The 14999-nt window shown below is 38.2% G+C and overlaps 1 protein-coding gene across 38 annotated transcripts in view; it reads left to right on the top strand.

The window, feature by feature from the left end:
- Nucleotides 1–14999, top strand: part of TENM3 (teneurin transmembrane protein 3) — a 1278808-nt gene that overhangs the window by 975618 nt on the left and 288191 nt on the right. For 32 of the 38 annotated variants that reach the window (XM_083630968.1, XM_083630934.1, XM_083630945.1 and 29 more), the window contains one exon: nt 8190–8468. The exons of 5 other annotated variants lie outside the window; for them this stretch is intronic. In XM_083630968.1, the coding sequence (XP_083487094.1) occupies nt 8190–8468 (279 nt within the window). The remainder of the gene's footprint in view (nt 1–8189; nt 8469–14999) is intronic. One more of the 38 variants, XM_083630941.1, reaches the window with a different exon arrangement.

Below are 14999 nucleotides of genomic sequence, written 5' to 3'. Positions count from 1 at the left end.
GCCTGAGCCAGCAAGGCTCTTCTTCTATTCTAATTAAATACTTCTCTACATCACACAATGTAGTATGATTTTTTTTTTAAGTATCCAATGTGCCACAGTACCTTGTTTGCCGGTCAAATAAAAGCTGAAGTAGGCAACTGATGAACTTCTGTTTGTATAGTATCTGATTCTGGGTGGAAATTTGGCACTATGAAATCATTACTTAAAGCTTCTTTTTGTAGTGTATACGAGCTTGTTTATTTTTTACAAAAAGTTTTAAAGATAGATGTGATGATGATAAAGAAATGTAAATTACTTTCTACTATCTAAGTGTGTAAATACAATGTTCTGCTATCAAGGATAAATTATGCAAATTGATTTGCATTAATGCAATTTTATTTTGCATATTTATGATAATTCCAATATTTGAATTTTCAAAGAATTTACATTGAGGTTACAGGACAGCTAACTGCAAACCTAGTGCCATGTATTTGAAAACAAGCCCATCATCTGCTTCCATTGCTGTATTTTACCTACCCTGTTCCAAATCAAAATTATATAAAAAAAAATCAATGAACTATAAGACTGTCTTTTTAAGGACTGCAAAAATCAAAAACATTAATCAGAACTTCAGTGTTTAATTAATGTGAATCCAAAGTTTATTACTTTTTAAATATTAGCTACTCAACATGAATCATCGGGAGTGCTATATGATTAATCTTATTCAGTTGCTATAAATGTCAACTGCAGCATGAAAAGATTTAAATTACCATGGTTTTCTTTCTTTTAAACTTTAAATGCCTGTATTTAAACACACCACTTAAACAAATCTGTCTTATCATTCTTACATACCAAATGTATATGTCCCACCTTCTTTTAAAGATTTACAGGCTGATCTCAACCACTACTTGAAAGCAAGCCCTTTTGAATTCCTACTTCCTTTGTAAGAACATTTAGGCTTACAGGCGTAAAGGCTTTTTGACTGTAAGGCTGGAGATTTGGCAAGAAACAGAAAAAAGAATAAAATGGAAAATAAAATTGTCTTCCGTCGGTTTAATTCAAAACCACAAAATGCCAGCCAGAGCAGAAGGGCCTTATTTTATGAAGATACTCAAATGCTGTGATGAGCAACTCTCCTGAGGAAGTTTCACAACTGTGGGACGGACAGTCAGCAGCAATCTCTATATGTTGATGAAACTTTCAAGAAAGCAACCTTTGTGAATTTTAGGGTATGCCATTTGTCACTTTTTTTTTTTTGCTTGGAACCATGGAACACCAAAGCAATTCCCGAAATTCATGATCCTCCCCCCAACTGAAGCCAAACTTTTGTTCTAGTTTTGTGCCATTTGGTGCTCCAAACCCTGCATTTTGTGCCACTTTGCAAAATTTCCCCCGGGTAAATTCTCTACCAAATGCAGTTTCTGCAACAGTCTTAAAAGGCTTTAATCTAACTTGAGGTTAGAAGAAAGGCATTAATAAAAGTAACTAGGTCTTAAAGCTTTCCCACCTGATAGATTGTGAATGTGTTCATATCACCACTGCAACCTGGTTTGCCAAGCATTATGACCAAGGGAACTGGACTTACTGTGACAGGTGTCTTTAAAAGCACCAGGTTACAATGCCTGCCAGCCATCCTTGCCTTAGTCTTGTCAGAATACATTTTCAGTTGTCTTTTTCATAGCCATTCCTTGATGCCCTCAGATACTATGTAAAATAATAGAGACTCCATAATGTGCAGTGGTGTGTTTGATTCTGTTTATTGAAGGCTCACTACTACCCTTTGCAATCCTAACATTAACGTGTATAAACAGACCAAAGCAGGTTTATGTGATCTGAATTAAAGTCGTAAGGAAAACATGAACATGACTGAGGTGAATTGGTGCTTTCTTTTAAACTAAAAAGTATGGGCTTTTTAGAACTGTGTAGCTAGTAGGATAACTCTGGTAACAATCAACTGACTGCTGTCACCTTCAGCCTACATACCAACAAATTTCTTATTCCTGCTGTAAAGAGTTTACAAAATGGGCGGGGGGAGATAAAAGTGGGTTAGACTGCTTTTCATCTTCAAAGCGTTTTGGAAACATAATCTAATTAATCCTCAGTACACCCCTGTGAGTTAGGCACATAAGTATTTGAAAAAGAAACAGAGTTTGAGGTTTTGTTTCTAAAGGCAATTTTACAGGAGGCTTACATTGCTAAAGCAACTTCTGCAGTTATATTTTCCATATCTATATACCGTACTTCCTTCGGCTAGTGTTAGCACATGATAATCCTAGTTAACTGGCATCCAAGGCAGCATTTTTGCTATTGCAGAAGATAGGAGAGGGCTTCCAGCTCTTTGGTACATGTTATGCTACTGCTGTATGAGGCAGCTCATGCTATAGTATGAAGGCAAGACGGAACAAAACAAGGGAAAGAATCTCATCAGATGCCGCCAAGGAACCAAAGGTAATGAGACAGAAGCAGAAAGGAGGTAGCAACACAACAACCCTTAACAGGTTGGAGAACCGGGCCAAAGCTGACAAAATAAAGTTAAAACGTTAGCAGGGTTAAATTCAACAGTAAAAATTACGCCGAGAAAAAATGAAAAAGGGAAAAGATGGAGTAATTAGAATATGCAACAGTAAGGTAAAGGTAAAGGGACCCCTGACCATTAGGTCCAGTCGTGACCGACTCTGGGGTTGCAGAGCTCATCTCGCTTTATTGGCCAAGGGAGCCAGCGTACAGCTTCCGGGTCATGTGGCCAGCATGACTAAGCCGCTTCTGGCGAACCAGAACAGCGCATGAAAACACTGTTTACCTTCCCGCCGGAGCGGTACCTATTTATCTACTTCCACGGGACGCGGGTGGCGCTGTGGTCTAAACCACAGAGCCTAGGACATGCCGATCAGAAGGTCGGCGGTTCGAATCCCCGTGACAGGGTGAGCTCCCATTGCTCGGTCCCAGCTCCTGCCAACCAGTAAGGGGTAATAAAAAGGAACCATGGAAGGGAGGAAGGGAAGCTGATGTCTGTAGAAGTGGGTTGAGTGGGAAAGGATTCTCTTAACTACAAGGCTCATGGATAGGAAAGAAGGAGCAGTGTGGAAATGCTTAACATTGCAATACTGTGGTGCCTAAGGCTACCATAATTGTAGAAGGAAATTCATTGGAAATAAATCATTTCATTGGGTTTAAAATGACTGATCATGCAGAAAAATCCAAGCTTTGCCCTGTTCTGTTATAATGTATGGAAAACAGGATTGTAACAATAGATGATACAAGGAAGATCTATAGAAACAGTGGGTTCTAGGAGAGAATTTATTGCATATTGCTCTGATGCCTGGCTGACGGAACAGTATTTTAGTTTTATGAGTAATCTACATAAATTAGAGAAGCCTAACACCGCAAACAGAGGATTCCAGGGGACTTGGTGCCTCCCATGCACACACACACACACACCAGTCTGGGATATTCACTCTCAATTAGAGAGAGGTTTTTTTTAGAGCTGTGGAGACAGCATTTTCAAGGCTAAGCATACATGAGACAAAATGTGAGTTACTATTTTGCAACTAACACCTTGTTCAGCAACTGGCAGACTTCCCTAATTCATTTTCTTTATTTCTAAGATGGGAGCTTTTCATATAGTATGAAGATACCTGAGAGTCTTAATCAGCTAATGTTTGTAAAGTGCTATGAGCTTATTGGGTTGATGGTGTTATCATTGTAAGTGCTAAGCATTATTATCAACGTGATTACATCCGAAGGTGATCGTGGACTGGTGCCAATGGTCTTGGCTTCATCTTTCCTATTTTTAATTTTACTCTTTTGCCAACATATTTAGATTCAGAGTTTTGCATGTTTCATTCCTTTCATAGTAATCGTGTAAGGCCAGAAGACTATTCGTGTAATGATTAACATTGGTCTGCCCACATTCATGTCGCAAGCTTTTTTCTTAGTAGTTTTCTTTTTAGGAAGTGTCAGAAACTAAAGGCAGAGTCTCATGACTATGATTCAAGGTGACTTTTCTTTAAGGTGTATATAAGAAAAATAGGTGAATCCATACTTATTTATGCCAGCATACCAGTATTTATAATAACTGCAGTGTGTTCTAGAGCAGCCAAAGTATGAACAAAGGAGATGGCAGCTCTGGCCCATTCTGCATACGAAGGCCACCTCAAAGGCCACCTCAGTCTCCCTATAATTCCTTTCCAGGACCATGGCTTTATAAGTTGCCTTGAGATTTCAGCTGAAATTGAATTTAAGACACTCTTAGTGATGAAAAATCATTTGGATAGCCACTTCAAAACATCCTGGTAGATATCAAAATAAGGGAAATACACTCTCCTCCCATCTCAGGAAGGTTAAAATAGGGCTAATCTCATGACTTCATACTTGCCACAGCATACATTTATTATTACTATTATTATATTCATATACTGCCCTTCATCTGACGATCATAGGGCAATTCACAACATTAACATATAAACCTGATTGGCATCCATCTGTCTCAGGAGACAACAGAGGAGTGTGCCTTGGGGGTGAAGTCAGACTTTTGGAGAGTTACAGTGCCTGCTGTGGCTGTACTGACCGATATGGGAGAGACATGTTTTGTTACATCTGGGGCAGATGAACGTATCCAGTTGTGCTGTTGCATTCTCCCAGTGGTCATTCCTCGTCTGGTCACTGCTGTGAATACACAACCTGTCCGTCTCCGGCCACTGCGGTTGTCTGCAAGGGATTCCCACATGGTGGAGTTGATGTTGCCAGCCTTCATGTCTCATTTGCAGGCATCTTTGAGAATACAAAATACATAATAAAATAAAAACAAAAACAAACCAATAACTGCCCTCCCACAAACACATTTAAAAGGACATAGAATGTTAATCAGCTAAAGTCCTGGTTACAGAGAAACTTTTTTGCCTGGTGTCTAAAGATATGTAATGAAGGCGCCGGGCGAGCCTCCCCAGAGCAAACATTCCACAAATGGGGACCACTGCAGAAAAGACCCGTTCTCATGTTGCCACCTTCTGTACCTCTCATGGAGGCACACAAAGAAAGGCCTTAAGTGATTAATGCAGGGTTGTCCATATGAATTGTTCATGGGAAGAACATAGTGTTATTTTGCAAATGGGGAGGAGAAAATCGGTTCAGCACCAAAACCCATTTTAGCACCAAAATGGTGGTGCTAAAATTAAAGCCTGTTGACATTAATCTTATCAAAGTGTGACCAGTCTTGAATCTAGAGTTTGGTTGGTCCTTTGGTTATGAACTTTTAGCAGGTTCTTCTATAGCTGGACTCCCTGATTTGACACCTATGGGGTATCACAGCATCCTCAGAACTCTTTCACTTGTTAAGGGTCCAGTTTTGATTATTTTTTGCCAATTGGGGTTTGGTTAGGGGGGTTACTTATTTCTTTTTTACAAAATGTGTTGTGTTTGGGGGTGTATATTGTTGTTGTTTTGGCTGTTTTGAGTGGGGGTTCGGAGCATTGTTGGCTTTTCTTCTGTCAAATAGGTATTGTTTTGCTGCTCACAACAGTTCCTTTGATTTCCAAAAAGGTGGGGTACCCCTGCCCTGTAGCTATTCCAGCCAGAAACCCCCCCTGGTGGTAATATGTACCCACAGTGACCAACAGTGGCATCAACTTGTGGGGGAGGTTGTGGGGGCTGACATGCATGTGATATTGCATCAGGACATCGGAGGCGCCAGGGAACGGAGCTGAACCTGGCAGCAGTGTGGCTTCAATGGCTAGCAGCTCCTTCTCCTGCTGCCGGTGCTGACCAAAGGTTATTCTCCCTTCCTTCCCCTTCATGGCAGGAGGAGAAAGAGCCAGCCACTGAAACTGTGCCCAGCTCGGCTCTGTGTTTGGCCCTGATATTATTATTTTTTAAAATGGGACGGGGGCATTGAAATCTACATGTTCCAGCAAGAGTAGACCACAGTGATTTTCTCACATTAAGATATATCTTCAGGGTTTACTTCCTAAGACTACAATTTTTCTGTTCTTAGTTTAAGCTGTGATACTGAGTTAAGGCTGTTCAATAAATCTGGAAGCTCTTTGCACTTCACTCTCCTAGGTATATTCAAATGTAAACATTCTTGGTTCTAAACTTAAGAGTATTGGACAATGGCTACATTGTGCTCATGATGTGTACCTATCAGTGATTGTGTAGAGAATGTCAACCTTTACCCAAACTTTGATAGGGGACATAGTGTGATTCTTATTTAAACAGTTGCTTGTTTACTGATTCATCCTTCCTAATAGCCTTCACACAATTACTCACCAGTATGGCTATTTACTGCTGTGACAGTTGCCTTTCCTTGCTCAATGCATTTTTGTTCTGTTATTTATTCACATCTCAATGATAAGTACTATTTGATTTGTAGCTAATTGCAGCAACTGTTTTTCATTATTTATGAGTGTCGTAGTCAGAATCCATTTACAATTCTGACCGGGATAAAACTGATTGCCACAACTGATATGGCCACAGCAATAAGGAATTAACTGGCACACTTGAAAGCTGTCAAGGTCTGGGGCATTAACTCATTTTGCATTTCATGAACCATTCATTCTGCTGTTGTTTGTTCCTCTTCAGAATATTTTCCTTCTTCTTCTGCATTTTTTAAAATTTACATTCACATTTAAGAGCCTCATAACAACTAGGAGAAGCACTAGAAAGCTAGCCAGAAAATAGCTTTTGAAAAAGTTGTTGTTTATGGTCAACTTTTCTGTTTAAAACAAAATCACTAGCTTCCAAAAATGGAAATAAATGATATGCAATAATAATAAAGCAACAATAAAAGCAGACAAACCCCCAAATTAAAAGCATGAACAGCAAATTGTCGTACTAAGATCAAACATTAAAAGCATGTTAGAATAACAGGCCTTCAGTAGACACTTGAAAAGTAAGAAAAGAGTCTTGGCAGATCTCTATGAATCATGTATCCCACAATCTTAATACTACCACTGAAAAAGCCATGTCTTGGGTACCCTACAACCATATAATATCTTTACTATTGCAAGACTACTTTATGTCAGAGCTTGTAAAAATACTCACAAACCAACTAAATGAGCTTGTTATAAAACTTTGGGAAGTCTGTTAACAAGTTATGTAAAAAGATAAATTAAAATATCAGATGTAGATTAAAACAATTTTGATAGAATACACATTTGAGTGCATGTTTGTTAAAATATAGTATTATAACTGTAATTTTAAAGGGAGCTACACATAGCCTACAATTTTAGCAGTGTGATGAAGTTGCTCCTAGGATTCATAATATAGAACATCTGAAAAAAATAGCTGGAATGATCATGCCAGTAGTCTGTATATCACAAATACATGTGAGGATTTGAGGTAATAAAAGTAAGCTTAAAATATGTCTTTTACTAAACCAATAACTTTTAAGTGCCACATTTTAAATGCTCTTAAATGTCTCAAGTTGATTAAACCTGATTTATTTACATAACTATTAATAGTCAGTTTTGTGTCTATTCCATTCCTCCAAAACAGAATACAGTGATCCCTATTCTCTGAAAACCAGATCGAATTTGTAAAATATGTCTTATTTGACTAAGCCACCAAACCACACATTGAAAGTATAGAAACATCTGTGTAATAATCACGTTGCTAGATTCTTGCATGATCTTTTTCAGGAAAGGCAATGCATTTATTTGCTTTCAGGCATTCAGCTAAAGCAGGAAGAGTTAATAAAGATCAACTAACTAAGCCCTTATTCTAATTTAATGAATGTTTTATTCTTAAGGGAAACATACTTTTCTTATAATGACAGGTGACATCTGAATGGAAAAATACCCTGTTGTTTAGGGCTTTATCTAGGACAGAAAGAGATAATCCTGACACATACTTGTTATTGCTTTTGCACTTTCATAAAGTAAAAAGGGCTGTCAGTTAGAGCTAATCCTATATGCTGAACCAGCTCTTCTTCATTTACAGGCCATTCTATATTTCTTTTCTACCTTAGAGAACTCCTGATGTGCTTAAGTAGTTGACAAAGAATAGCTAAGACCAGAGAATGTAAGGGTCACTGCAGATTGCTAGAGATCAAAGGATATAGTTGACTATAGCTCATGTAGCGCTTAACAAAAGACCTTGGGATATACCTGGGAAAAAATGTGTAGTTAGTGTGTTTATTTTAAGGATTCTGTTTTTTTAACAAACAAAAAACAAAAAGATTCTCATGTTTTGTTATCTTTTTCTTTCCTAATTAGGACAGAATTTTACCCTAAGGCAGTTAGGAGTATGTGAACCAGCAACCCGAAGAGGACTGGCATTTTGTGCTGAAATGGGGCTCCCCCACAGAGGTTACTCTATCAGTGCAGGGTCAGATGCTGATACTGAAAATGAAGGAGTGATGTCTCCAGAGCATGCCATGAGACTTTGGGGCAGGGGGGTCAAATCAGGCCGCAGTTCCTGTCTCTCAAGCCGTTCCAACTCAGCCCTCACTTTAACTGATACTGAGCATGAAAACAAGTCTGACAGTGAGAATGGTAAGTCTTTCTGTGTGTAATATGAAAAACTATTTCATGATTTGTATTTATGTATTCTTTAAGCATGAGCATACTTTCTGAACAACTTTTATAACAGTTTTCTAGGAAAAGCCAGTGTCCAGTATTGATGACTGGATGCAACATTTTACAAATATATAATTTGTACTATATTTTATCAACCATTTGGAAAAAATATAAGAATGAATGAGTACACAAAATAGTTTATTAAGGAAGTTTGAGTACTAAATAACAAATCTGATTGTGCTTTAAAAATCATTGTTTGATACAAGCAGTTGAAATTGTGATAAAATGGAAAGAATGTCCTTTGGAGACTAGATTGTTGTGTAGTTAAAAGCTGACAAACATCTAAACAGTACTTCTTAGGAAATTGGAAATGGTCTTTCTATATAATTCCCCCGCTCCCCTGGTTAATTCTGGATCAGCAATATACTGCCCAAAGGCCCCATGCAGCCTCTTTTGTTTCAGTCAAGCAATTCTTCAGTTCAGTGGTAGCAAACATGCTTTGTACAATACTAGGCCAGATAGCTCAATGGTCTGACAACATATGACAGCTTCAGAAGATATAGGTGTTGATAGGGTTTTGCTCAAGGGAACTTGAACCCTAGTTTTGGCAACTTATAGGCACTTGATCCTTGGGTGAAACAAGCTTTAATCCACGTCTGCATCATAAGAAACAAAATAACACTTTTACTAATATAAATTCATGTTTAGACATATTCCTGAGTCTCTGACAGCAGCATGGGCAGGCGAAAATGAAGCAACTGTAGCTTTTATTAGCAAAGAGATTAAGTAGTGGGAAAAGCTTAACCTCCTACATTTCTCTTTTCTGTCTCCTTATTAAAGACAGATGATCATGGCCAGTAACAAAAATTGGAAATTCTAATCCCAAACCACCTAATTCAGTGAAACTAACAGTATCACTGATCAAGAATGTAGCCACTGAAAGAGGCTAAGATCAGCTAAAATTGAGGACATGGACTATTCAGAATAAATGTGCAGCCTGCTCATATCCTGGAATGTAATTATTGTGACACAAGTAGAATATTCATTACACAACTAATGTAGCAGTCTTTCGTGAAACAAGAATGACAGAGATTAAGTAACCAAGTTTGTGGCTGTTTTTGATTTTGATTAGAGATTGGGTATGGGCACTTGTGCTAGGGCAAGAAAATGACACTTTTTTCCAATCTTGGTAGTCCCTTACACAGTACCTACTGCTTACCTTAAATGAAGCTTAAAATAATAGGATAAAGCTCTTAGTGTCAGGAGTAAGGGGCCAATTAAAAGGAAGCTAGCCTTATTTTATTTTTTCCAATATTGTACTTTCTGAATCTACAGAAAGATTTTAGAAAGGCCTGCTTAATTTGTTTTCCATTTAAAGTTCCACGTGTGTAATGGAATCTTCCACAGTTGTGGTGATTGTCTGTATAATAAGATTGTGTGCAACAAATATGTGGATTATATGTGGCTTCAAAATCATATTGTTACCAAGGCTGCACGCCACCCACAATCTCTGCCAATTGGTAGCGAGATTAATCTTAGGGGTTCCAGGCCTGGGGTTATGTTTCGGTTGGGAATCAAGATGCAGTGGAGAGTGTCATCTTTAAGAAATACGGTTTATTAATACATACTTACAACCTGGGTGCAGATGGAGGGAGTGCCTAGCTTACAGCATTCGCATCTCAAGAGGAGCTTGTTCTTCACAGCAGCTCAGCACTGCATTCAGAGGCTTTCTAAACGCCATCTCTGTGCCTTTGCCCCAGCTTGTTTCCAGCCAGTCCTAATGTCTGCCCTTCCACCCTCTGCATGGAGTTCTCCCTACTTCTTGCTTCTCCTTTCCAGAAACTCCTTGCCAAGCAATTCCCACCCTTTTGCATGCTCACTCCCCTTGTAACTTTGGCATCCACTGTTGGCACAGACCCAAGGATTTCCCTGTTATGGGCCATCAACACCTTTTCTCATGCTTAACAACTTCTATCCCAATGAGGCCCTGGCCTGGAAAGAGAGCTTAGCTTGTATTTTTCCACAGGCTTCTTCCCTTCAACATTCCAAAAATCAGCTAAATTCTGTTCCTTTTAAAAATTTCTAGCATTCACTAACTCTGGCAGGTGGGATTGCAAGAGTTTTCCCCACCACACACACCTTTCTGCTCCCATTTATTTATTTATTTATTTTAAATTGTCCACTGCATAAAGCTGAATGTGCACAAGTTAAATGTGTATGTTGTAGGTACATATTCCCTGAGTAAGCATGCATTACCTTACTTGATGTATCATTGCAAACATTGACCACCGAGATTGCATATCTGTGATTTTTTAATAGATGTTTATTTACATAAATAGTAGAGCAGATCTCTACTAATTTTATTGAATTGAAGTTTGGAATTTCTTTTTTATCTTAATGCATAGCAAATCATGAATAAATTAAGGAAACAGTATTTAGCATTAATCAGATCATGCAATAGACTGTCTGATGTTTTGATACCAATTTCAAAGAAGAGTTTAGCTACATAAATCCTTAATTTTGTTTGTTGATCAGGAGGCAAATAGTCCAGCAGAAGAAACTATTAGAGCTGCTTTGAGGCAAATAAAACTTTTCTAGCTCCAGTATCTCATCTGGGTTAAAAACAGTTAGAATATGCAGTTATGAGTAATGCTACGAGAGATGTAAAGCAGATCATGATATATGCTTACCTTATCTGAAATTGCACTGCAATTAATGTTGCAAAGGCTGCCTAAGAGTCAGATCAACAAATTTACATGATAGTCCAGAATCTGATTTGCTGTAGTATGATCATGTTCACCATAAAATCTAAATATGGCCAAGTTTAAGAGGTGTTTTTGATTTAAATTAGGATTGGGAAAAAACCTCCAAATGTCAAGAATACAGGAAATGTGTCACCTTTGTCTTAGGTTGTTCAAAGGTTATTTTCCCATATCTATGTGCAAAAGGTAGTTAAATCTCTTATGAAACACATGGTTCTTATATGGGCTGCTGGCTCTTCTTCCATGTGCTCTGCTCCATAAATATTCCTGTTCTTAAGGTAAGTTGCATATGCATTAATAAGTGCACCGGCCCTCTTGTAAAATAACTTTGTTTACAGTGTTTCCCATATAAAACTCAAAGTTATTACGGTTTCTATAAAGACTCCAAGAAAACTGCTACCTAGAAGTTTGTACCTGTAGCCATAGACCAGCAAGACCATGGGCTCATCCACACTTCCGGTGGCTAGAAAGCACAGATCTGTGTAGTTTAGATCTGAGTCTGAGCAGTTTGTCTTTGCTCCACCACTTTCCCCCAGAATACTCACTCTTTAGCATTCTGGAGAAAAACCAATTGATGTTTGCTCCAATTCAGCAGTTTACTGTGGGTTTCCCCAGGGGAAAGCAACAGGGCAAATGGAAATGTGAATGAGCACCAATCCTTCAATTTTAGGAATCAGATCATATTGCCAGAAAGGCATTGCCAACTGAGGAGCTTATTCTTGGCCCTGTGTTCTAACATGACAGCGGTCTTGACATGCATGTAATATAGGACAATGAAACTTGCAGAGAGGAAGCCAGTGCAGTTTGCATCTGAGGTTTTACTTCTGTTTAGAGCATTAGGGCATCCTTCTTCTGATGCAGAGAAACCCAGGCGCGGGGAGGGGGGCAGAAATAAAGTGGTTCTATTTGCTCCCCCCCCCCCGGGTCCTGATCACTTGTAATACTAAATAATGGTATAGTACTATGCAAACAAGCCTCTGTGCCAGGGATTCTGGCTAATTTAGTATGGCAGCATCATAATGAAACTGATCACAGGCTATTTTAAACCAGGATCCCTACTTCTATCTAATGCTAACCCAAACGTATTTTAAGGTGATGCTAAACTTGCGAGAAGTCCCGCCTGCCACAGAAGAGTAACAGAGTGTGGGTGCATGAACATATTTCAGTATAGCACATTGAGGCAGATTGGCAAATTGTTTAGTGTTATGAGCAAACACAGTAAAGTATTTAACCCCAAGCTTGAGTAGGGTACCAGCCGGAGCTGGACAAAATGACAACAGATGCTTCTCTTGTGCATCTATAAACAATACTGCTCACTGGAACGGAGTTTCATTATATCCTATTCATCTTGAACAACTTAAGCTATCATTTCATTTTATGATATAGAAGAGTTCTTACCCTAGTTACTGGCCTATTCTTGTCAATATCCTCCTCAAGGAAATTTGCTGCAAGGATTTGCTCTGTTCATGCATATCTTCTTTTCTGTTGCAAACTATGACTTCCTGCTTAATATTACAGTGCCTAGGGTAGGTTGAACATAGGCTAGTAGACCTGATTTCTGATAAAATAAGTTAGTTTATGAGTATGCAACTTAAATTTCCTTCATCGTTCTCAAGGGACATTAAAAGGCTTGTGGCTAAGTAGTAAAGATTATATCTGGCACAAAACCAAATCTCTGTCTTAAAGAGTCATCTTCACATACATTGGAATGTAGTCTCAGCTCCGTAAGTCTAAAAATGCAAACTATAGAAACAATTTGGCATGGAGAGTATTTGCACCCACAATCATATTTATGTGTTGTCAATTCTGTTGTTGCAATGAAGAGCAAGTGCAAATTCAGTGTTGTGTTCCACTGTCACTAACTAAGATCACTAACTAATGCTCGTTTTTACTGAATTTTAAATTTAGCAGTTTTACTTGTGTAATACAGCACTGTACAGTTGTTAATAACTTGGTTTCACTTGCACTTCCTCCAGAGTGTTTTTCTCAGCTTCTAGCTATAGATAATACCAAAGTAGTTAATCAAAGATGGTGTTAAAATACTCAAAATACCCATCCCATTAATATATAATGTAAACAGAACAGAACAGTTTATACAACAGAACAAGTAATTATTTGATGACATCATTTTTGTAATTAGGACCTTAGCAATGTACCTTTCTTTTACACTCCAGTAATGCCAAAATAATTCTTGCATAATATTAGAAGTGTTTAAGGCTTTATTTGAAAACAATACTCCAAAATGGGTGGACTTTTACATTTACTGGCTGCATACTGTATTCTCAGCAACATCCTCCTTGTAAACATTTAATTTAAGTGTTTCTCTAAGCAGTTAGGGAATACTTCACAATCTCAGGTTATTGCAGAATCAATAGTACCTTACAAAGTTGGGTTACTTTGCTTTAAAAGGCAGGATTTTTACTATAATTCCCTGTGTAACTTGTAAATATATTTCACCCCAGATTGATTATAACCCTTATAAATAGATTAGATTAGTTTTGTTCCAAGAATTGTGTTGGAATGATGCTGGTAGTTCCATTGCACTTTTCCAAAAGCATATGGGAGCAAAGAAGGAACTGACAAAAGGTAATAGCAGATAGTGAACAGTGTGGTCCTAGAATGAATAAGAGAGTGTGTTGGGAATTATTTGATGAAAGGCTTGAGCAGCATGTAGTATAGACAAAGAAATTGGGTAGGAGGGGAGAGAGGATGCTCACATCCTCATGTAATACTAAAGCAAACCATGGCTTAGCACAAACAAGCAAATGTGTTCCTGGGAATGAGATTGCAGCCATTTTCATGTAACCATGGTTGTAGCTGAAGTGAGCTAGAGTCTTTTTGCTACTGCATAATAATAATAATAATAATAATAATAATAATAATAATAATAATTTATTTATACCCCACCCATCTGACTGATTTGCCCCAGCCACTCTAAGCGGCTTCCAATATAATAAAAACACAGTGAGCTAAACCATAGTCTAGCTTAACATATCATCCAAACCTGAGTTCTTAGTTTAGCTCACTTCAGACAAACCATGGGTACAACTTGTGGTTTGTCTGAAGAGAGCTAAGCCATGAGTCCGGTTTTAGACGACATGCTAAGCCAATCCTGGTTTAGCTCAGCACAGTCGCAAAATGATCTGGGAGGAGAAAGCAACTGTGATTTCCTTTCTTGGAATTTGCATAATCTCTTCTTGAGAAGCCCACACGTTTGATTGCACTAGACCAAAGTTTGACTTAACATTATATGTGAACTTTGTATTGAGCAGCCAGCCATTTCTTGCCAGCAAAGTATTTTCATAGTTCTTTGAAATATATTGTCATGAGACAATCCAATGGCGTGAATCAGTAATAGCAGTAGTTGTAATACTCTATTTACAAGCATAGCACATGGAGCCATGTAAAACCATCCTATTTCATTACGTAGTTGATAACTTTTTGAGTTCTGCCTCTATTTTGTGTTTCAGAAAATCAAAAGCCATGGGCTACTTACAAAACTTGCAGAGACTTTGACACACAACACTATAGTGGCAGCCACTGCAGAAAACAGATGTGCTTAAATACCTTGTTCACATACTTACTTGGGCAGTAATGGTCTGTATATTATGTAGAAACAGGCACATCCTCCTCTCTTCACCACATCATAACATAACATGTGGCATGAGCACTCTATATGGAGGGGTGAAAGCCTGATTCCCCTACCCGCTTTTTAAAGTGAAATAACTATATGGATTTGGCAGCC

The sequence above is a fragment of the Podarcis filfolensis genome (genome assembly GCF_964270895.1).
Source record: "Podarcis filfolensis genome assembly, chromosome: 9".
Classification (NCBI taxonomy): domain Eukaryota; kingdom Metazoa; phylum Chordata; class Lepidosauria; order Squamata; family Lacertidae; genus Podarcis; species Podarcis filfolensis.
This window is presented reverse-complemented; position numbering and strand designations above follow the sequence as displayed.